The 24,828-nt window shown below is 42.3% G+C and overlaps 1 protein-coding gene across 2 annotated transcripts in view; it reads left to right on the top strand.

The window, feature by feature from the left end:
• Positions 1-14,585, top strand: part of MCTP1 (multiple C2 and transmembrane domain containing 1) — a 285,371-nt gene extending 270,786 nt beyond the window's left edge. For both annotated transcript variants that reach the window (XM_086480292.1, XM_086480293.1), the window contains 4 exons: positions 6,468-6,577; positions 9,684-9,793; positions 13,299-13,396; positions 14,514-14,585. In XM_086480292.1, the coding sequence (XP_086336418.1) occupies positions 6,468-6,577; positions 9,684-9,793; positions 13,299-13,396; positions 14,514-14,585 (390 nt within the window). The remainder of the gene's footprint in view (positions 1-6,467; positions 6,578-9,683; positions 9,794-13,298; positions 13,397-14,513) is intronic.
• Positions 14,586-24,828: the final 10,243 nt, after the last annotated feature.

The raw sequence follows: 24,828 nt of genomic DNA on the forward strand, positions 1-24,828 counted from the left end.
GCAGCCGAGAGAAAAATTTCAGGTTTTTCAAATTTGAACATAAAGCAAATGCATCTGGTGGATTCTCATCACCTCAATGCTTAATGCCACAGTGCCTTAATTCTGGTAAGTTTCCTTCCAAAATAACATCAAAAAAGGCACAGCATTATTTGGCATTGTTGACTTTTTGCCCTTGAACATATACCCATCAACAAACAAGCTTCCGTCCTTTTGAAGTAATATGTTTGGTTAGAGTATTTATGAAATTAACACCTCATAAAGGTCTAGCATTAGCCAAAAAGGTATCACACAAGGAAAATTTTTTGTTTCCCCCCACTAGATGGCCCTTCAGTGAAATTGCTCGTCCCTCCATTAACTGGCTTCATTGCTGTGTTTTATCAGGAGTGTTATCTTTACAGTATTAAAATGTGCAGTGAAGGAGAGATCAGGAAGGAACAGATTTAAACAGCATTGGGCAGTAGTATGGAATGTAGTCAGGAGAAAGAGAAGATAAAATGCATTGGCAAAAAATTCTCCATTTAATATGAATTTACATAAGAATTGCTGTTAAAATATTATTTCTGTACTTTGTAGAAAGCTTGCAATATCATCTTTTTCCCTAGAATTGTTAGTGTAGCTCTTGACTTTTTTGCTGATTTTATATTTATGTTGTAGCACTGTAGCAGTTCATTACATATGAAAAAGTCTAATTCGTTATATAGGTAGTAGTGCCAAAAAGTCACAGAAGGTTCAAAATCATTTTTATCAACTCTCAGTGTATGTTTGAGGAAGAACAGATTGTTGTAATATTCATGCTCACAGGCATGGTGTCTTCATAAACAGTGAATCTTCAGTGTTTTCGTCCACATGTTTATATGGTTTCTATTGTGCCTACTTTCTGCTGTTTTGAATATGGAATGCTTACTAGGCAATAACATTTTATTGCTTCTTTCTTTAAAATCGTGACCACAAATACCATTTCTCTCTGTAAAACCCTGCTCTTTTAATAATCATGGTGTTTTCTCCATATTTTAAAATCCTCAGCCTGATTTCCATTTGGCATGATCAATTGCTTTCAGACCTATTCTCCATGCACACGTAAAGACCTAAGTTAGCAGGTAGACTTTAGAGATGACATTGAGCATTTGTGAACAACTATGAGTGTCTTGAAAATATGGTCACTGAAGGTGTGGTGCCAGGTAATATGGGCAAAAGTGAAGCCCCACAGTTTAAAAGCTCACTTCTGGTTATCTACATAACCCTGGGATTTGATGTCCAATGCGAAATGGTGCCAGCGCTGCAAGGAGGCCTGTTCCCAGGGTTCCTTTTCAGGACGGCATTTAGTAGCAGCCAAACCTTCTCTTTTGTTGGTGCTAAGGGGAGAACACACGCTGGTATCAGTCTGCCCAGCATGCCATCAGTCACTATTTAAAATAACTAAAAGTCTGAAGATTTATGAGCTGGCTTACTGGAAGGGTGGAGGAAACTTCTCCCGCTGAAAGGTTTTAATGCCTCCAGGAGTCATCTTGTACTCGTTCAGTTTAAGAAGTGGCAAGACAGAATCGTTACGGTCCTCCACAAGTGGCAGCCTTCCAGAGGGAAGAGTAGTTAAAACAACCTGACCCTCTCTGTTCATCACAGACATAATGGAGGAGGCCAGTTTCAGGTCACCCAACACACCTTTTCAGGCCCTGAAGACACCCTTCAGCTTTACCTCACGATCGTGCTTCCACAGTCGGCTTTAAGACGACAATATCATCATGGTTGCCTGACCTCTTTCCATTTCCCTGAGAAAATGGTAAAATAATGACTTACCCAAGAATCCATCACCAGACCTGAAGCCTTTTGATGGGGATTCGGAAGACCTGGAGGAGGTCGAATGCCTCCAGAGCTGGAATAATCTTACTATTTTCTTCTTAGTGACCTTCCCAGAAAGCAGAGGTTAGAGTCTGGGAGGTAATTGCTGAGGCCAGTAATCCCCAGTGACAGGTTTTTGAGCAGTGACCAGACCATAGGATGGTATTCAACAGTTAGTGTCTGCAAGTTAGTCTGGTTTTGTCTCAGTCGCTTTGGTTTGTACAGAGGTGCTCTATATTACCAGCTTGGGCAACGAGGGGTGGTTTTGGAAGGTCCATCTGGAGCCTCTCACTTTGCCAGAGAGCATCTCCTAAAAATTTTAAAACTTACTTCTACTCTTGAAACTCTCCTGACTGTTTTTATGATCTGAGCCTTTCTCTACAATTTAGCAGTTATTAATAGGACAGTTACCCACCATAAAATGTTCAGAGTTCTATTCTCTCTACTAAAAATGTCTCCTTTCACTTAAAGCTCTTTTTTTTTTGCTTGCCTAATTCCATTAACTTGATCAAAGTTTACTTTTGAGTCTGGCTTATTTATTTCTTCTGCTTTCCCTTTCTTTTGATATGTTTGTTTTGTAAATGCACTTTAACTTGGAGAAGAGAGAGGTTTAGGGTTAGGGATACAGTCTTTTCCTAAATCACCCTATTTAATCATGAGATTGGAAGCATAGTCCACTGAATAAAGAGACTCACAGGTGAATTAGCTCCACACGGTCTAGAGCAAGTCATTGACTTTGTTTTGCTTTGGTTTCACCAAATGTAAAATATGGTTATGGCTGAAAGTCGATATACAAGAGTTAAGTATTATTATTAGCCAAGCAGTATATCAGTCTGTAATCTACAATTTCCTATGAAGGAGGAGGGGGACATGGTCCAGTCTTTATTTTGGGTTCATTCCCTTTTGTAAATTCAAGTCAGGCTATCAACATCAATTTGACTTGCTTTCACACTTTATGCTTAAAGCCATCTCCTAGCAAACATCTTGCTTTTCAGATACCTTAAGCCTACTGCATACAAACAAATCATGGAAATTAAATAGTAATAAAGCTGTTGTTAGCTTTGTATAATAAATTTTATCTCCTATTTAAATGGCAATTATTTCCAGAAACTTGGCAATTGTAGCCATACAAATGATGAAATTGATTCCAGTCACAGCCCATCTTTCTTTGGAAAGGAAATACCAGTAGTGTTTGAAAAATGGATTATTAAGAACCTTGGTTTGCTCAAGGTGGCTCATATGTTGTATTTGCTAACACAGCATCTTGCTGGAAGAAAATAAGGGCAGCTTTTCCCCAGCCCAGATTATTTTCTCCACAAATCTTTGGAGCAGGAAATAAAAAACAGCTAATAGTTGTGGGGCATGTGGAATTAGTTTAAGCAAAGCCAAACCCTGATCCTTCTGACCGCCTCCTCTTTCCTGTGCTGTTTTGTCTATTCCTGCCTTGGAGTATGTCAACAAATTTGCTTTAAGCTCAGAAGGTGCAGAGGGGTGGAAATAGTGATTCTCTCTCTGTCTTTGGGGGTTTGGTGGGGTTTTTTAGGGAATGATTTAAAACAGATGTCTATTCAAAAAAAAGGTACACGTTTGTCTTATAAAATATTTGTAAAGAAAAACAGCCTCAGGACCTCTGAATGTAATCCTAGTTGAGCTCTGGAGATGTCACAAAGGGTTCTGGTTTTGTTACAGTGACATAGTTCTTTTCTCACACAAGTTAATCATAAATCTAGATAACTTTACAGACAGGGCAGAATCTGTTAAACAGAACTGAAGTGTATACGTATTTGAAAAGCAGAAAACCACCTGTGATTTCTGTATGGCTTATTGTTCACTTCTGCGATTATTTTCATGTTTCTCCAGTACCCAAAGTATGTGTTTTACATGAAGCAATAGAGCAGCTGCCTCTTTCCTGATGACAAATGAAATGCGCTGGATATATGCTGCACCTCCTCAGAAGCTGTATACCTGAGGACGATAATGCTGTCATTGCCAAGGCTTCAAGAATGTGACAAATATTAAGGAAATAACTTCACAAATGACTCAGTGTTGCTGTGCAGCACTGGATGTAGTTGGTATCAGTCGTTGCGGTTATGGTGATCCTCAAAAAGCAAAAATATTTCTTCATGATATGAATAATTATTAATCTTGACTGATGACATGAGCTCTTTCACATTGCCAGAGAAACTCCTGGTTTTGCTGTCTGTAAAGTGTTTGGTTTTTTAAATCACACTCAGTCACCAGAAGCAGTTTTGCCATCTCCTGTCTGTCTGTCTCATGATGGTTTATTTATTTATACAGTCTGAGTTCTGTAGCTAAATACTTTCAACGTCTTCACAAGGAATCTTGACCACACAGTTGCAGAACCAGTGTTACTGAAGTAACTTCAGATGATTACGTGTTAAATAATGTTTTCCTCATGCAGTCTGGTTTATTAAGACAGCAAGAATAACAACAAAATAAGTGAACCAATATACTGTCTGCTAATTAAGCATCAGGAGAAGAAAAGGAAAATGAAATGCAACATATGCTAATTTCCTAGGTGCTGGAATTTGGAGTCCCTTACAGAGAGTGTTGTGTTGCATGGTTTGTGACGGCAAAACATTGAACTTTTTTTGTCTAATACTTTGCTAATCTTGAAATATTTTTCTTTCCTTCTGAAGCCGAGAAAACTCAATAACAACTCAGTGTTACTAAGCAGGGATTCTTTATTGTGGCACCGGGCAGCACGGGGGATAGCTCCTTCTATATGTGCGTGCCCAAGTGTTAGGATTCTTGCCTTATATTTACATCTTTCATGTTTATTCATTACATTTCTGAGAAAAGGTTGGGTTATTCTAATTATTTCATTAACATAAGTTCCTCCCATAGTCCCGCCTCAGTCCGCCCAAGTTACGCCCCCGTCGGGGGTCCTTGGTGGTCGTTGGGGATGAAGGTCCGAGTCTTCCTCAGGGTTGAACTTTTGAACTTGTGCTGTGGCGCATGCACTGTACCATCCTGGGTCTTTTCCAAACTGCAGGACCAGCTCTTGCTAGCTGCCCTCCCGATCTCTCCTGCTCAGCCCTTTGTGTTCCTTGAGCCCCACAGTCTAATTGGAAGATTCCACCTGGTGTCCTTCGCTTGGCGGATTCTGCTTCATTCTTATCTTTGAAGTGTTTGTTAGTCAGTCCGCAATGGATATATGCATAAGGGTTAGTACAAATCGGCCTCCCTCCCTATCTCTAAGGGCTGGTCAGCAGCACTTTTCTAAAAGCCAGTTTTCTAAAAGCTAGTTAGCCATTCTTTATTACGATTCTCTTATTTTGAGAAAACACTAATCTCATTCAAACTAGATAGAGCAATATGGCATCAGTCCATTGGAAATGTTGAACATAAACTTTTGACTTACATCTAGTCTGGCAAAAAATGAAATTTTTTTTCCATGGTGATGCTTCATTTTAATCCCATGTAACACAGTAGTTTTTTTGAGATTACCGTTGGCTCTCCGTGGATTTGATGTTACAGCCCATCTGGGTTTAGAGATAAGAAAGCTTTTGAGGGTAAAATAACAGGTCATCAGAGCGGGAGGAGGCCCAGTTGAGGAATGGTCCATGGAGCACATTGATATACCCAGGCAGCACTTTGCTGAGTTCTTCTAGAACACAAAGTCTACTGGAGCTAGCAGAAAGAAGGACAACATTCGCTGGTGGCAAATCTATCAAAGACCCCAGATAATGTCTTAATGAGGGTGGTTCCTGCTTTTGAGGAACAAATGGTCTCTGGTTTGGAAAAAAATCCTCCTTTTTCAGGGGCAGAAAGAATCCTGATAAATTTAACCAAAATGAAATTATGGTTAGACTTCTACATTGCTGTAAATTGATGGCTTTGTGAATGAAAGTCCAATAGGGTATAGAAATGTGAGCAAGTAAGGAGGTAATTAAATTATTTCCTACAATGCCCCGTCCCCCGCATCTTTCATTTTGTCCGTGGCTGGCTTTTTATATGCTTTAGGAGCCATGGGCTGCACTAACCGTATTGTAAAAGCAGTTGGAGTTACACCTCCCATGTATTTCATGCCTAGCAGCACTTGAGTATAGTAAGGAAGAATGAGAGCATGAGCATGTGCTCAACGGCCAAGCAGAATAGATGATGATGGGGGGCACATCTGACAACTTAAACAGGTATTGGAGCCAGAGGGGATGTCCCTGTAGGAGCTGAGGTGTTTCTGGTTTCTCACTCAGTGCCTCCCACAAGGAATGTTTGTCTTCCTGGTGCCTACAGCAGCAAAAGAACGAGTGTTTCGACAAACTGCCCCTATTCCACCTTCTGACTCTAATCTCTTGAAAGAGCACACAACATATAAGGTTGGCACCTTCAACGTGTTTATAAACCAGAGACCAAGCTTATTGAAATACATATTTAGAAACTAATGCAATGACAAACAAAATTGTGTGGTGCTCAGCATATATACTAAATCATACTTGTCAATATGCACTGCTTAAAGAAAACAATTTCTGATTGCTAGGTTTTACCAATTACTTTTAGATGAATAGGTAACACGTGCACTTTTGAAACTTAACTGATGGAGGCATGGTCCTTTTCCTACAGTCAGAATTTATTCAGTTTTATTCAACTACTTCTATTCTTTTCTTTAGGACAGTGAAAAAAAAGGATTTATGGACAAACTTTATGCCCTCCAGGAGGTGTGTGTCAGTGTCCAGAATATTCTCGATGAAGTGGCTTCCTTTGGAGAAAGGATCAAGAAGTAAGTGCTGACACAGGTGCTAGATTACTCTCCAATACTGTTCGTATTTTTTACAAGCTGGGGTACAAACTGTTAGACCTTTATGCTTTTCTTTTTTTTTGCGGGGGACGCCAGTTTTGGATGATCCATTGTTGAAACTCATCTTTATTTACTTTACTTTGTGGAGGCCCTCAGTTAATGAAAATCCTGTCATATTAATTTTGGAATTTAGAAATATGTATTAATTGTGGAAACAATTGGAACTAAGGCTTTGAAGTGAAACATAAAGAGAATCTTGTTGTGACTCCTAACAATAGTTATTTAAATGTAATAATAAAAATGCAGCTTTGGTAGAAGAAATAAGCAGAGCTTCGTAGGGGTTTCAGATTTTCAGGATGCACATATGTTCAGTTACTGGAAGTGTTTGTTTAAGTGAGTTAGCAAAACCTTTCCTTCTAGAGTATTTGTAATTTGTAACACCTAATACATGACATACAAGAATTGCCAACAAACTTAGGCCTTAAGCAAGAGAGGTTCTGCAGGAAGTTTGGTGTATTTTTGGCACAGTCAGTGAACAGCAGTGCAAGGTTTATTATTTGAGGTCAGATGGGTTTCAGAAAGACATCTTCCAGCTGTCGGCTGTGAAGCAGGGCTGGGATTGACTTGGCTTTCTGCCCCTCGAAAGCTGAGAGCATCTCATCCTTGTGGGGCAAGAAGTTGGGAGCAGTGCCTTCGCCACCACCCACTGCAGTGCAGGCAGAGGGGCAGGCAGAGAGGTGACCCGGGAGCCACATCGGGTTAGAAAACCTTCGTGAGAGGCTTTGCTGTAAAGCAGTGCATCTTCCAGGGGAGTGAAAGCCGTGTGTTCCCTTGCTCTAGGTGTGACCTAGGAGCATCAGGCACCCATCTTGTCCACTGCTGGTGCCAGCTGCAGTGCATTGGTGTTCCACCACAGCCTGTGGTGGGGCCAAAATATATACTGACTTCTGGAAGTGAATTTTAGGAACTGGATGCATGGGGTGGAGGTCAGCCTGCAGGAAACATGAGGATCATCTATCATGCTGTTCTGCCTTTTTTTTTGGTTGTTTGGTTGGGGTTTTTTCACCCAAACTGTGAGCAATGGCAAGCATATCAGAATCAGAATGAAGAGGAGGTTGCCAGTTACACGTTTAAGAGCAAAATCCCTAATAGGAAGGCCTGGGAAACATTCCCATGGGGACACTTCCAGGCAGGCTATGTTCACAGCAGCAGAGGCAGGTGCAAGCACATTATATTGCACGAGTTTCCAGACAAGCAAAATGAGTCTCTCTCTGAAAGAAGTCTTTTATCAAAAGGCTGTTTGTGGAAGTTGTCTTGATGATTAAGTTTTTCTAATTGTGCATTTTGAAAGTAGGGTTTGTTCTATTATATACCAGATGAGAGCGACAGAATTTTCTGAACCGAGTGAGACCGAATCTTCTTGTAAATCTTTGTAATTTGTTCCTAAAACTATAATGGGAAACCTGTACTGAATGCTGTGCTAACACAGCACATAAGGAGGTTTGCTAAGTGAGGAGCCAGTGTTCCCACACATGGTGTGTCTGTGATCTGTTGCACAAAGCCGAGTCACAGGAACATGAGCAGACCCTCAACCTTCTGTTCATCCCAAATGCATGCAGAAGAGGGGAAAAGAGCAGGTGTCCCCTGAGGAGAAAGGGAGTGATCCTACACCAAGTGACACTAACATAATGTTCACTCTGGAGACATGTCAAAATTGCCAGGGAGAAAAGAAGACAAATAAACACAGGAAGCCAGAGCTCATTATCAAAAATATGGCTAGCAATTCTGATAATTGCAATTATTCAGCCAGAGAAGCCAAAATAATGTGATCACACTGATTGGGGATGTAGCTAGTGGTAATACTTTGAAGAGTATCATCAGGGTACTGAGAGCCAAAGCCACATTTTCCTTCTGGATAAATGTCATGCAACACCTTTGACATGGTGGTGCTTTCATGGAACAATCCCACTGAGCCAAGCTCCCTTTAACCAGCCCTCCCATGAGACGTCTATATAAATGGGCCATCTGGCCTTTCTCTCTTCCCTGCACACAGGGGTTGGAGAGCTACGGCATGGCTGTTTGAAGACTCATAAGCTTTCACTTCGCTCTTACCACACCTCAACCTCTGCAGAATGAGGTGACCAGCAGTTTTTTTGTTACAGTGTAGAGTTTGGGACCCTTAATGAGGACATTTTAACCTGGGGCTTTTTTGGAAAGGCAATGTCCTGAAAATCCCTGTCTGATGGGATCACAGAAGCTCTCTTCCTTTATCCATAAAGAAATATTTTTTATTTTATTTTATTTTATCTGGACGATAAAGGTTTTCTTTGCTTTTTCCGCAGTGATGTACTTTATCTTACGCCTCTTCCTCCTTTTTTTTCTCCTTCCATCCTTTTTCTCCTTTTTTTTTTTTTTCCCATCCCAAGTGGTTTTATTTCCTTCCTTCACCCAGTGCTGTTGCATTATCCCTGTCTTCAGGACTGACTATTCTGCCGTCTCCTTTTCCCTAACCCTCTCCTTCCTAGGTGCATGGATGTGTTTCCAGCTTTACATACCCACACTCTTGCCTTTCCCTGAGGGTACCCCGCAAGACAGACAGGTTCCTGACTGGGGAGTGCACGAACACATTGGGCAGAGGTGAAGGTCCTGCTTAGCCTTTCACTGCTTGCGCTGTCCTTATGGTAGAGCAGGGAGGATGTACAACAGAAAGCAAACAGAAAGCCTTAGCAGTGCTCTTCTCTGAACGAATACCTTTGGGGAGAAAGGAAACGCGTGTGATTTTCCTGGTGCTGAAATTGGGGGCAGACATGGCGGAGCAGTGGTTCCTCTGGAAGATGTGCACCTCTGGACTGGGCGACATGCCATTCAGCGAGCGAGTGGGTGAAGCCAGGGCCTTGTTTCACTTCCACTGGGAGCAGGTCCAAGCCCAAGCTTGCCCTGCTGTCCAGCATCCACGCGTTTGTTTGTAGTTTCGGTTTGTTCTCACTGATGAAAGCAGGCACTTCTCCCCCTGTCCTGCCCATTATTTGTTCTTCTGTTGGCTCTGCCAGGTGACCACAGTTCTGACTGTTGTGGATTTTTCTTTTAGTACCTTCAACTGGACTGTCCCATTCCTGAGCTGGCTGGCAATTGTTGGCCTATCCGTGTTCACCATCATCCTGTATTTCATTCCACTGAGATACATTGTCCTTGTCTGGGGTAAGTAAAGCCTTTTTAAACTGTCTGTGCTGCTTAGGAAAAACTGGTTTTTAAGGGATGACTTACATTGTCAGTACTTTTCTGTATTTATGGTCATGAAGCTGCCCTGTGATGGAAACAGACAGGTTAGTTAAAAATCACAACCGCGTAAAGATTTAGGCCCACCTGCATTATGCATTTTTCTCGACTGGCATTCTAGGCTTCATCATACTATAAACATGTAGCCATGAGGATTCTTCATAGATCAAAGTGTAGCTTTGTCTAGATATTACTCTGATTTATTTTCGCCACTTATACACAAACAGAGGCATTTCAATCTATACAGTGCATTTAGGACAATATGCTTTTTTTACTGCAGTACTTTATCTTGTGAACGCGTATGTAAACATAGCAACAAGAAACCTGTTTAAAGGGTCACCTTTAGTCAGACAGAAAGGTGTATGTGGTGTTTGCCTGGCTGATAATGAACAGAAACTGGGGGCAGGCAGGGGGGTGGAAATGTGATTGATCCAACCTCTCACTACTTGTCCTCTTACATTTATTCTTTATACTGATTTTAAACAGCTACCATTACCACATCTGTTGTAAGTAATGCTCCAAGTTTCATTTGTACGTTTTTTATACATCTTACACCACCAGCAGCTGTACCCTTATTCAGTAGAACAGGCGTTTGAAGAGCACTGTCTCAATTAAATCTGTGCCTAGATTTTCTTTCTGAAGAAAAGAATAACAATTTTGCCTTTGTAAAAACTTCTAAACTCAAAAGAGATGACATAAAATGATCAAACTGACTCCAAAGAATGTATTTGTTGTCTCTCAGTCAGTATTACAAATATTCTTATGGAGTCTTCATAAATAGGTGTAGCAGAGTATATAACATGGAGAAGAACCAATATGGAGGATTCAAACAATTTTTTTATGCAACTAAAAGATTCAAGCGTCTTTTTCTGTCTCAGAATTTCACTTACTCCCCACAAACCCTGTGTCACTCGGGTGCAACCCAAACTCTTAGTTTGTTCCTAAAATTTCATTCTTCCTAGTGCACACAAGATGGTAGGCCTCTTGTTGCTGATGTTTGAAGTACTTGGTCTATATCCATTCGCTGACATTTTTCAGACAGATCTGGCATCTTGTACACTTGCTTTCATACATCCCTTTGATTTCATGCAAGAACCTGAGATTATGGTACCTCTTCAAGACCCACAAAACTCTACAGTCAGCACTGTAGTTTGAAAAGCTCCTGACACATACCCCTGCAATACCCAGGCAGGGGTCACACTCACCCAGAAATGTCTCTGTTTCAGGTACGGCAGATCCCCAACTCCCATTCTGGAGTCCGTGGCTCCCCAGCCATGGATGAATAATATAAACAGAAATTATTGTAAATGCACCTTGCTCTCTTTTCCTCCATCTCTTCCCTTCCTGCCCCCAAGTTACATAGTCTGTCCAGATACGACTTCAGGCACCTTTGTTCATGAGAAGTTTCAGCTCCACGTTTTCCTCCTGCTTTTCAGTGTAGGTAGCTCCTTGTTCAGTGGGTGTCTGGTGATCCCTTTTTCAGTGACCTTGTATCATGCCAGGGCGTAGCTGCAGCTACAGCAGCCCACACCTCCTCAGGGTGAAAAGCGTTGGCACAGAACCATGTGGCGTTGCGTGCGTGTAGCTTTGAGCAGCTGTCCCTTCAAAAAATGCGGTACTCCAAACCCTGTTTTCTCTATTTTTCTGTCTTTCTAGCCTCGCCTGCCTGTATGCACTTGTTCATCCCATTCATCCATCCTGCAGTTGAAAGCAAAAGACCTCTTTGTCTGACTTTTGTCTGTAGGGAAGTTTGAGCTGGTCTGTAGCGGTACCTGCCCATTTCGTTCTTTGGGAAGCCAGAGCTTTTTTAAAGGGAAGTTCCTCCATGTTATAGCTGGTCTCTTGTATAGATGTCTTTCTTCTGTGTGTCCATAGGGACTCCCTCTTTCAGCCTGTCCTGGCAAGAAATTCTCGGTTCTTTCTCTCTTGACGCTGGAGACTATTTGAACATGTGGTCTGTTAGCCATGGTGAAGTAGGAACACCCTCTGCACTCTAATTGCATTTGCAAGAGTGCAGCATCCTGGTAACTGCTGCAGCTGTTTAGGTGGGAAAGACTATAAAGAAAATTATTTGAATCAGAAAATGTTCCAGCTTTTGGAAAAGACCTAATCCCCTTGTTGTATTTTACTTCTTCTGTAGCATCCCATATCATCTGTTCAGCGCTTTTCTTCTCTTGAGCCTTGATCATGATTTACTCATGCATCTACTTCCACAGGGTGGCTGGTACTTTGCTTTATGAGATGTGACAACGTGAGATCTTATCAACTCCTGAATTCACCTGTGGGTGGTCCAGTGGCCACATGCGATGAACAGTGGGGTAGACCTTGAATTTCTTGGTCACTTGCTGACGCAAAGGATCTTCTTAAACAAAGGTGTTTGACTCTCAGATATTCTTTCTCAACACTGGCTGTTCAATCACCAGATAAAGGGATGGCAGCATCTCCTATCTACACCGCAGAACTGAGAATTCATGCAGTGGGAGGTCACGGGTGTTATCGAGACCGCAGCTTGCACACTCCATCCCAAAGCTTTATGTCCTTGCTAAAGCTTTCTGAAAGGCCTAGGCAGCAAAGACTTCATGGAAGATAAACTGTATTATCTTATCTCTGATACAGCCTGGATAAATTACCCAGAACAACACATTTTTAACGCTGTCCCGGCTTTCTCCCACTTGCATGAGTGTCTGTGCAGTTTGCACCGTTCCTGCCCATGTTTGAGATGAGTGTTCCCAGATCCCACAAACCAGGTTCTTGCATGACGAGTGTGTGAATCTGACCCAGTATGTAATGATAAGAGAATTTAAAAGCCTGCTTTCTGCTTAGTTTGGGAAGGATTTTCTTGGTGCTTCTGAAAGCTAATTGTCAATAGGCATGGTAAGACCACGATGGCTAAGGGAGACATCGCGCCTCTTCTCTGCACTGCCGTCAGCTCATCTGTATCTACCATTCCCGGGCAGAAGTTTATGTAAACTCATCCTAAAGCCTTCACATGATGCAGACGTCACTGCTTCCCATATGCTTCACTGTCCTTAGCATTAGAAACATTTTCCTTGTGTCTAACCTGAATCTTCTGTCCTGCAGTTAAACCCATTACTGCTCATCCTCTCCACTACAGAAATGGAGTACACTTTATTCCTCTACTTTTTGCAACCTCCGCATAGTAACCACAGTTTATGTGACTTTCAAAAAAAAAGTATTGGAGGAATTTGAACATGTCCCTAGAACTTTTGCGTTTTGAAGGAGAGGGAACCACGACAGCAGATTCCAACTTTTAGAGCCTGAGTTTATAGTTCATTCATTCATCAATTCAGTGCCAATGTCACTTCGAAATGGATCCTAAAATCCTGTTTAGAATTTTGCCTAAAGTGTATATATATTTTTTTTAAAAAAAATTATGGTAGTAACATTTGAACTTTTGCTTTTGCAGGCATCAATAAATTTACAAAGAAGCTTCGAAGTCCGTATGCAATTGATAACAATGAGCTACTTGACTTTCTATCCAGAGTTCCTTCAGATGTGCAAGTGGTGTGTATATTTTTTAAAGTGTCCTTACGGTGGTTCATTTGATACATGGCATCATGACTTTCTAGGTTTCTTTAAATGGATTTTAAAACAGTTATTTTGATTCACTGTTATATTCTTTGGCACAAAGAAACTGCAGACTCAAGCTGGGGATAGTCCATGAACCGTAGGGAGGCTGCTACACCTTTTTCCAGTGAGAAAGTAGCTACAACCTGGATTGTGCCTTTCAGGATCCTTAGGAGCAATCAGTAAAACGGCGAGTATCTGGGAGACGGTAGCAGGTGCCAGAGCTTGTGTTCAGCAGCCTCCAGCACCACGTGAATCTGACTGGGATAAGGCACCGTGTAGGAGACACTGAAGCTGAGCCATCAGGACGTGCAGAGAGGGAATAGGGAGGTCAAACGATGAAAGGAGCTGCACCGATGGGCTGTCGGTGGCAGGCAGCTTTGCCCAGGGTCTCCCAACAGTGCGCTGAGAGCACTTCAGCCTTTCCTTTCCTGGGCTGAAAGTTTCTGCTGTGGCCCCAGTTCAACTGTGCTGATAAACTCCTCTAAAAATAAGCTGGTTATGAATTACAAGCTTTTGTAATGCAGTACACAGTCTCTTGAGAAGTTGCAAGCATTAAGATAATGTCAGGCACATAAATCACGTCCAGTATCACAAAGATTATGTACTTTCCACATTTCTAGGTAACGGTTTTAGCTCAGAGCTGGTATGAACAGCAGATAGAGGTGCACGTACCCACTCTGGTCACCTCTGTGGTAGGCCTTTGAAGATAAGCGAGGTTTTAAGAAACCTTGCAAAGAATATTCATCCAATTCATTCAGGAGGATACTGTTGGTTCTCTGTTCGAGAAAACAAAAGAAAAAGTAGCCCTCTTAAAGGTGACGTCAGCACACAGTGTTTCTTCCTGGCAGGATTTTCCTAATGCTGTTCTTCCTTCTTTCTCCAGACCTATTCTTCTGTTGTTGTTGAATCACAGCTGCAGATGCCAAGTAGTTTGCAGGGGGATAGTTTTCTTTTCCTTTCTTTCTTGTTGCCTGGGGAAAAAAATAGAAACCTTTCTTTTTCTAGCAAGCGCCACCTGACTGGTTTCTTTCTGAACATTGTGTTTAAACAGGTGCAATACCGTGAACTGAAACAAGAACCCAGTCACAGCCCGAGCAAGAGGAAGAAAAACAATCCTGGCTAGCCATCATCGTGTGTTGAGGAGACTAGCGTCTGCTGGGGGAAGATACGAGAAAAATCCTACAGCCTAAGCCGTGTTTCCTTTCTCTAAGCTTTTTATTTATTTTGCCTTTTTATCTATTGGGGAGATTTTGTAAATATTGTAAAAAGGCATTTCTCGTTGAAGATATATTTCGCACTGTAAAGACACATTTGACGAAGGTGTCAAGTAGGGGTTTTGCCATTTGAAAGCCTTGTTAGAAACAGCATAACGCGTTAAAGGAATCAATCTGAAATGGTAAATACGCACTGCTACTTGATGATCAAAGATACCTGAAATACTCAGATCATGCCAACTAAATCTACAAAAGGTGTAAATCTAAATCTGGCTCAAAAATTCAGTCAGATTTTATTTGTGAGCATTAATATTTTTATCCAGTAAGTCACCATTACAATTTTCTATGTTTTATACATTTCAAGAGAAATACAATGTAGTGGAGCCTACTGCACTTAAGTTTTAGCAGGTTTTTTTCAACTCCAGACCCTGATGTGAACTCCTGGTGCAACATTTTCCTGTGCAGTAGGGCTGCTTTATGAGATAATGAGAACCACCAAGTGCAAATCTCTTTCTGGAGCTCCCAAAAGAAGTTCCTGCCGTTTTTATCATTCCATTATAAGACCTAAAAATCTCTGTCTCTCTCAAAATACTGCCAGGTTTGTAACTGATTGCCTATCTGATTTTTCTATATGTACCAGTAATCTTCATTTGTACTACATAGTTTAGTGACTGAGGTTCATAGTTCTGCTGTAATGGAAATACTATCAAACTTAACTCCATATTGCTTTGGGTGTCATGCTATGAACACCTTTTGTGCACATAACTATTTTAATATGGAAATGTTGCAGAAAATGTTTTTGCTTTCAGATCACAAGACCATATTAATAGGCTTTATGGTATAACACATTACCTGTTACCAGTGTGAAATATAGTGTAGAGGAAAAAAATGCAGTTGTGGAAAAACTGATATACCAGTTTTATTTCCTTAGCTAATAATGTAGTCAGTTCTTCTGATACGATTGTGCCCTACTGCATGGAAACTGCATTATTTTATAAATTATGTGGAACATAGATGAGAAACGTTTACATTTCAAATGTCTTAGTGGCCACTGCATAACGAGTACTTGGGGATATATTCTGATAGCTGCATGTAGACTTCCATGCTGAGCTCCCCACGTAGTGAGCAAAGACTTCATTCCTAAGGGACTACCCGTGCGCAGCTCTTAGTCGTAGCTCCCGGTGACATTAAAGGGGATTTTTGCCCAGGGGAGAATGGCAGGACCGCATCCTGGAGAGGAGCTGTTCCTGTGGTCCTCTCTGGGTTACCTCTCGTTGGTTGCAATTGCTGATAAAGTTATATTGCACTACTGTAACGATACTTTTTGAAAAGACTATTTAGAAATACTTTGCAGGCAAATGTATATATATATTTGTCTAAAGAATTATATGTTAGCTGCATTGCTCATGAAAGATCATCCTGGATTTGTTTGTGTTATGGGTACGTTGATAGCCAGTTTATGAAGTGACGGTTATTTTGATCTTTCTGTTTGTACGTTTGAAAGAATGCCAACCAAACGACTGTTCTGCAGAAAGTCTTGGACCCAAATACGCTCTTGTTATGTCATGACTTTAAAAGAATTTATTTGCGAAGCTCATGTAACCACTTTTTCACTGCACACTGCCTGAAGAGCAGCGTGTATTGATGAGGTCAGAATCACTGAGCCTATTTTGTTTAAAAAAAAGCCAAACTTTTGACTTGACAATGTGCTGATGTTTGTTGCCAGCTGTCAGTTTTGCAGAGTTCTTTGATACACTGCAAGCCTCGTACCTTCTTATTGTTGCCCATCGGTCTGCGTGAGATTTCCTGTTGTGTTTCTTTTCTGTACTCAATTTCACATGTCTTCTTCGGTGGTACTGTCTGAGTTTGTTAGTTATACACATTTACAGCATTAAACACAGTTTTAAGCATCTCTCTACCAGGTATTTGGAAGCCTCTTTCTTTGAAGTCCTATGCTATTGTTTTCCAATGAGTGGTGTGAAGGGCAAGTGAATTAAAAGATCCTGTTTCTGTGTGCAGGATTTCAGTGTTTTAAAGCCCCAAAACATAGAAGCAGAGTAGACAGGGGGAGAAAAACACTGGTCTATTGAAAATTGGTGAACTACTTTTAATGCCTCAATCACTCAAAACTGATCTCACTGAAAATATAACAAATGCACAGAGGCAAGGCTAAGAACGCAGGCTGGTTAAATACGGTTCTCCTGCCACAACAGGACATTTTAAAGTCTCATTTCATCGTACTTTGTCAGTGGGCCCATTCTCACTACTTGCGGTTTTTCTGCCCTGCTTTATGTGGGAGGCCTTTGTGGAGAATCGGTCCTGCCTTATGCCGTAAATATTTCAGCGTGTCTTCTATTTCCAGATTGGTTCTGAAGTCAATTTCTAACCTGTTAGATCTGCCAGGTTTTATTCCTCAGGAACTTGTCCAATCATAATCATAAAAGAATAATGCATCTCATGATCATGAAACTCTTTCTGCTCTTGGAAAATGAAATTTGACAACTTTATTTGGGTCCAGTAAAAACGAGTAACTTCTTCGGGGTCCACACTTAAAAGCAGCTGTCAGAGTGCTCAGGATCCATCGAGGCTGATTGTCTCAGAGGCTGTAGTTACATTTCTGCTGATAACTCACAGTACAGAGCTTGCTTACCCTGTTTTTACAGTTGCTGTTTGTAGTAAGGAACAACTAAGCATTTTTCGTAATAGCAATGAGCTTTACCTAGAAGAGCTACTGTACTGTGGCATTTTAAATCCAAGTGGAATGAAACCTGAGTTTTTTCTGTTGCAATTAAAGCCACAGTGGAATAATGAGAAAGCAATAAGCAGGCTGCATACAGTACATCTGCTAATGTGGGCTGTAAGAGCACAGGCTCTACCAACAAGAGGAATTGCTGCTGGACCTGCCACCAAGTGTACTATGTGATGGTGAAGTATTTCATTCTAGGATACCCCAAGAGCACAAAGCGAAGGAGAGAAAGGAGAAATTATTTCTCCCATCAGCGCTAGATCACATACCTGCCCCACAAAAAAATATCTCTGACCAGCAGCCAGGGGTCAGGAGAAGGGCAGCCTGTGCCCGTGCCTCCTTTCCTTGCTCGGCTGCAGGAGTCTTGCTGACAGACACAAACTTCCTTCCATTTCTGAGCCTGCTTCTCTTTTGAGGGTAAAATTTTTCCTCCCAACTGGGCTAATTTCCAGCCTGACATGCAGCTGCTTTATTACAGACAGCTCATCTCCCCACCCCCACCCCCACCCCCAACACTGGTGTTGCAAAATTTCAGTAAATACCTCCTCCTCCTCCAGAATTCTTCTGAAATCTTGCAAAGGTGAAAAAAAACAAATCTTTTTACATCAAGCACGGTTGCAATTAAAGCTATTTTTTAGTGTTGAACACTGGATTTCCATTACTTTCTGCCTGATTATGGCATAAAAGGAGTGGCTCTTCTGACTCTCAAAGGGGAAATTCAGCCACTCCCATATAAAATGCAATCTTTAGACATGAACTTAGTAAAATGTGAAGGCTTTAACAAAGCATACTGTTCTCTGCTCGCTTACAGAAGTGGGTGAAATGCAACTGCTTGAAAGGCTCATGCAATTGGTAAATCGTTGAGGGGTGGAGCAGAAGAAATGAGGGTGAGGAGCAGCCTGGAGAAGGGCATGTAGACCCAGAGAGAGACGCTCACAAGGGCTCACCTCGAGGTGGTGCTCTCCCTCTGCAGTTGGTGGAGAGAAAAGATCCTTCATACCTGGAGGCTGATGTAGCTGTCCCAAACCACCTTCATCTCTGCGTATTTCTGCACATCGCAAATACAGCGAGCTCCTTGAATTGGCCAGGCTTGGTCTTTGTTGTGGACACTACCTTCCTTTCCTTAACAGCAGCCTCTTGCTCAGGAAAAGGGAAAAAAAAAACACTGCTGCCATCCATAGAAGAGCTGAGTAAGTGTAGGTCATGTTGTCAGACCAGGAGGTTGGGCACTTGTCACTGCAAGCGATGTTAGAAGGTTTCTGCTTCTTTCATGTCATAGTAATCATTCAAGAGAAGGCATGTTTCTTGTAAACTAAGGATTTTCGATCTTAATTTTAAAAGAATCCATAAACTTTCGTTGTGCAAAAATTGAAATAAATCTTTACTACCCATCATACAGGACATAGTACTTCCAGATTTTTTTTTTTCTTTCTTCTCTATAAGAATCTAACACTCGAAGAATTTTATATTCAGCCATATTTTTAACATGACAAATTCCCCATCAATTAATCTGAGTGTCCAACTTAAATTTCTGGAAGTTTGAAATTGAGTTCTCTTACCAAAGGGGCCAAAAGGAGTCTAACGATGTTTTTCAGCTCATCAGCCTTGGTTCTGAATGAAATGTAAATGTCAAAAACTTTTTTATGGTTCAAGTTGCACAAATAGAAGCCTGAAACCCTTAGTTGTGAGTCATACAGTAATAAACACTTTTCCATTTTAATATAATCAAAAGAAACTCAAAACAGCCTTTTCTCACTCAGCTTTTATGTAAATTACAGCAGGTGATTAAAGGAAAGCCTAAAATGTTGACAATTGATATATATATTGATTAAAGAGTGCTGATAAGTGTTTTCTGGAATCTTTAGTAAGTCAGTGTTGCCTGACCTGCTTTACCGTGACATGAAGATGCATTGCTAAAAGTTTACTTTTTGCATGATGGCACATGATCTTTTTTTAGGCATGTCACAAAAAAAACCCAACCCAAAGCCTTTTGGTGAAGAAGGATCCTCAGTCGAAAGGTCAAACACACTGAAAAGACAGGGTCAAACTTGTCGAGAGTGACAAGCACTGGGCAGTTGTACAGAAGAGAACAAGAGCTGCAACTCGGCACCTTCCCTTCTTTGCTTAGTGTGTGCCTTTGCAAGTACCAGAACTTTGAAAAGAAAATTAAAATATCAAACAAATATCTTGTCATACCGCACCGTTCCTAGATATTGCTGGAAGAAAGGAGGAAAAAGTGGTTTAACTACCTTGCAGCATTGGTAGTCAGTTGACACTGACCCATTTTGATCTCCCACAGGCTGCTCTGAGCCTCTACCACTGCCTCACCAAAGGGTAACTGAAAAAGGGATTGGCTTTTTGCTAAACTGGGTGCAGAGAAAACTCTTTTCCAATGGTGTTTTTACCACATTATAGGACTGCCTAATGCACATTGCAGCACACTGACCGTTTCTCTCACAAAAATTTACACCTCAGAAACCAGCCTGCTCGATGCACGTCTGTGCTTGAGTTACTACATAAAGGAAGACCTTTTTTTGCTGCCTCCTGGACAAATATGGTAACAAAAGCAAAAAATGTTTTCCTTCCCCTCAGGGTTGCTAGCCCTGGGACGTGTAACAAGCTCAACGTGCAGTCGTATTGGGAGGAGCTGTTGCTCATGGGCACAAGATAATGGCTCGATCAGAAGAAATGGGCCTGGAGACTGAAGCAATCGCTTTCGTCAGCTGTATTTCTGTTCCTTAGGCTGAGGGTCCCTGAACACATCTGTTGGGGAAGGGGGAAGAGAAATGGGGAAAAGCCTGGATTATTTAAATAAAAATTTACTCATAAATCAGATTAACTATCAAATAGAACTTAAGTTCTTGCAGGATATTTTTTTTAAAGACCAGGATTTATTTCAAGGACAAAAGTATTTCTGTGCTATGTTTCTAGAAGTAAATGTCTGTCTTTTAGAAGAAAGTTTTGGTCACCACAGTTTGCTGAGTCAGTGTACAATGTTGGTGAAGGCTGGGTGGCATCTCAGAACAGAGCTGGGGAAGAATTACAGTGAATTACAAGGCTGGAACCAGCCTGTTTGTATTTTCCCTTCACAATACAGACACATTCTTTCCCTTGGCATCCTTATGGAAATCCACAGCTCAAAACCACAGTGACATCCACATCTTCCTTTCCAGCCACTGACCCATTTTCCTCCTCTTCTTGACTTCGGACCTTGCTGAAGACACACCATGGAGTCAGTTCCACACCCGCCGGTGTGAAGGGTGGCTCTTCCCTTTTTTCCACGTTGGCCTGTAGTCTCCGGGTGACCAAACTCAAGGCTACCATACCGTATCTCTTCTCCTTCATTTGCTGGTCACTACTGATACCAGCAATTAAAACTCACGGGGAAATCTCGCTGTTTGCCATGTCACACTCTGCTGCTTCCTCTCCCTATTTGTGTTTTTGGTGGGCTTCTTTTCCTCATCCACAATTTCTCTTTGGCTTATTCCTCTTCTTACAGACTTAATTCTTTGGCAATATGGTCACAAAGCTTCAGCTGGCACTTTTGTGTCAGCAGTTCTGGTTTTCCTTATGTACCTTCTGCCTCTGAAGTTCAGCGTTTGTTTGGTGTCTCGTCGCAGTGTGAACTGGGGTCATTCCTGCCCTTCATCATCACTGCTTCTCTTGGGCCTGCAGTGACTCCCACTTAGACCGCCCTCCCCTTGGTACTCCACATCCAGACCCTGTTGACTCTCCACTCCCTGGTTTTGACATATTTTGAAATTGTTCTCCATGAAGGTTGGTGCAGAAAAGATTAATACAGGAAATGAAAAATCCTAGTTTAAAGGAAGGAAAACCTCCTCTGGAAGTTGTGTAACTCTTTCTGCAATATACATGTGTCTTGCCGTGAGTTACTTACTTGCTTCTGAAATATCTGAGCTTAGAGTCTTGCTCTACTCCAGTTAAAGCCTTTGGGCTTCTGTGTGGCTTGCATCAAATCATAATGGGTATTTTATTTTGGGGTAAAAATTAACACAAAGCTGTACCAAATTTTTGGGGGGTAAAAAAATTAACATAAAGTCATGCCAAAGCATAAAACCTGTAGTTTATGGAGGGAGGTTATGTTTAAAATTGGGAATTGTGGCAAGCATGGGTTTTTTGCTTGGAGAGGGGGACTGCTGTAATGAATGGTCCATCATGGACAATGGGTTTTCACTGTGCAATTTTCCGTTCTTTGTTAAATGTTCTCAGGTTCATAATTAAATACAGCACCATGATTTTTGCAGTTTGGCTTTCTTCTTTACAGGGTAATGTGGAGGCTGCACTTTGACCAGGCACTTCCAGAACAAACAGTAGTATGTTAACAAGGAAGGAATATTTGAAGTAGTTGACACTTACACTTGATGGCAAAGCTGTCAAATGCCAGGAAGTTCAAAGCCAGGGTTTCTGTTTACCTTTTGATTTAAGCTGTGATAAAGCAAAGGAAGAGGTGCAGAGAGGAGCTGGCATCACACAGTGAGTTTGCACCCACCTGCCAGCGGTAGGAAATTGGCCTCACATATTATTGAGGATACAGAGAGCTGTGCGCTGGACGTGTGCTGTCCCAGAGCCGCCAACACTCTGCACGTCTGACAGTAACAGAGATGAGATGATCAGGGCTGCAACAGAGGGGGCACAAGGTGCAGTTAGCTTTTTGCGAAGAGCTTTAAGGAGCATCTGTCCTGTCTCAGCCGAGTGCCTTAGTTGATCATTTTTTTGTGAGCACTAATTTAAATGATCAATTTAAATAGGAAAATGTTAACAGTGAGAGGGAAAGATGAACACTTGGCCTCGATTTTGAGTTTCTTGGGTTTTCTCCATCTCAACCTGAATGTTAAACCTTCTTTCTGCTTTCAGCACATGCTTGAGGAAATGTGACATACACCACTGAGCTATTTGAGAAGTTCTGAGCTTTTAGAAGCTATACTGATAGGAAACTATCCTGTACTGATACTTCAGTTCATTTGCACACACCCTACAGACTGCACATCCAGCGCTAATGCTGAACAGTATCCTTTCCTCTTACATCACACACCCGCAACAAGGAAGGGCCACGCATCTCAAATTCCCTCTCAGAGTAACGTTCAGTGATAAGAAACACATGCAAATTCTGATGTTATTTCCAAATAATGCGTTTCAAAATAATTTATCCGTCCCTATGTTCAGCAGTGGAATGCAGTTGGCAGCTTGTCTCTTGATTTCATCCCTGTCCAGCCCACTACCAGAGACATGTTTAGCCATGGAATGAAGAACTATAGATATCAACGTTGTGTAGACTCCACATAAAAGTCTCTCTGCTATTAAATGAGGAAATAAATTTTCAATCTTAACCCAGAACTTGGCTACTTAAGCCAGGGGATGCAGATAAACTTAAGAGGTGGACAAGTGGTACTGTAAAGCCTGTGGGGTGGTCCCCCACAACATCTTGCTAAATTGGAGAGACATGGGTTTGATGGATGGAGTACTTGACGGACAAGGAACTGCCTGGATGGCCACATCCGAAGAGTTGCAGTCAACGGCTCCATATCCAAACGGAGATTAGTAACCAGTGGCGTCCTTCAGGGGTCTGTCCTGGGGCCAGTTTAATGTGTCCATCAATGACATAAAGGGATCAAGTGCACCCTCAGCAGGTTTGCCAACGACACCAAGCTGAGTGGTGGGGTTGACACACCTGAGGGAAGGGATGACCTCCAGAGGGACCTGGACGGGCTGGAGAAGTGGGTCCATGTGAACCTCATGAAGTTCCACAAGGCCAAGTGCAAGGTCCTGCACCTGGGTTGGGGCAACCCCCAGTATCAGTACAGCCTGGAATGTACTGATGGAGAGCGGTCCTGCCGAGAAGGACTTGGGGGTGCCAGTGGATGAAAAGCTGGATGTGAGCCATCAATGTGCGCTCGCAGCCCAGAAAGCCAATCGCATCCTGGGCTGCATCAAGGGCAGCGTGGCCAGCAGATTGAGGGAGGGGATTCTCCCGCTCTGTTCTGCTCTGGTCAGACCCTACCTGCAGTGCTGCGTTCATCTCTGGGGGCCCCAGCACAAGACAGATATGGACCTGCTTGAGCGGGTCCAGAGGAGGCCACAGCTCCCCTGTGAGGACAGGCTGAGAGAGTTGGGCGCGTTCAGCCTGGAGAAGGCTCCAGGGAAACCTTAGAGCAGCCTTCCAGTGCTGAAAGGGGGCTGCAGGAAAGGTGGGGAGGGACTCTTAATCAGGGTGTGTGGTGATGGGACAAGGTGTAACGGTTTCAAACTGAAAAAGGGTGGATTTAGATTAAATATTAGGAAGAAATTCTTCCCTGTGAGGGTGGTGAGGCACTGGCACAGGCTGCCCAGAGAAGCTGTGGCTGCCCCCTCCCTGGCAGTGCTCAAGGCCAGGCTGGACGGGGCTGGGAGCAACCTGGTCTGGTGGAAGGTGTCCCTGCCCATGGCAGGGGGTTGGAACTGGATGAGCTTTAAGGTCCCTTCCAACCCAAACAATTCTGTGATTTTGTGATTCTATGATTCTATTCAGATGGCGGGGAGAGGGGATCTAATTAATCAGCGTATTGATCCTCTTGCAGCTGCAGCTCGGTACACAAGTGGGTGTGCAAGAGACCACAGAGGCAGGAGATGGCCTGCAGCCTCAAGGATGATGCTTCCAGTGGGTGACAGAAAAACTTGGAAATAAAACTATTAAATATTTATGCAATTTTCACGTACCTATTGCAGAAACAGGAATGTGCATGTGCTCCTCTGCAGGAGAAAAGCATCTCGCTTTGAGAAGACGCTCTGGCCTGTAGAGGTTTCTGGGTGAGGGTACAGTTTTGAAAGATAAGTACAACCCTTGTTCTGCTTGGTAGGGAACTCTCTCCCCCTGTGTCACTAGACAGAAGCCCAGAGGGGACCTGAAAGTTTTTCCTTGGATCTGACACTTGCTAGCAACTTGACGTGTTATTCATCTGTTATTCACAGGCCTTTATTTCAGCGTGCTGCACAGGCTAAGAAACTCAAGTTTTGTGCTTAAATTTATAAAAGGGAAATATTTGAAATGGCAGCCCGCTTGCCTGTTTGTGGTCTTTCAGGTGAAGCAGGAGTTTTCCTCCTTTCCCCTTGGGCAGCCCATGACGGCCCCCTCCAGCAGATTGTGGTTTTACTGACAGCAGTTGCTGTAGGCAAATGAGAGAATCCCGTGTCAAAGCCTTGTGCCTTAAACCTGGTGCTGCTGTGGCACAATGCACATTTGAAACGATTTTTTTCTGGATTTGTCGGAAAACCAAACCAAAACAAAAAAAACAAACAACAACAACTTTTATTTAGTAATGGTGGTGCAGTCCCTGTGAATCCAGCGATGCTAGAGCCTTTGATAACTCTACTCATTGTTTAATCTTATCGTTTCCCTCCCTGCTTTTTTT

Source organism: Leptosomus discolor, chromosome Z (genome assembly GCF_034619465.1).
Source record: "Leptosomus discolor isolate bLepDis1 chromosome Z, bLepDis1.hap2, whole genome shotgun sequence".
Taxonomy (NCBI): Eukaryota; Metazoa; Chordata; class Aves; order Leptosomiformes; family Leptosomidae; genus Leptosomus; species Leptosomus discolor.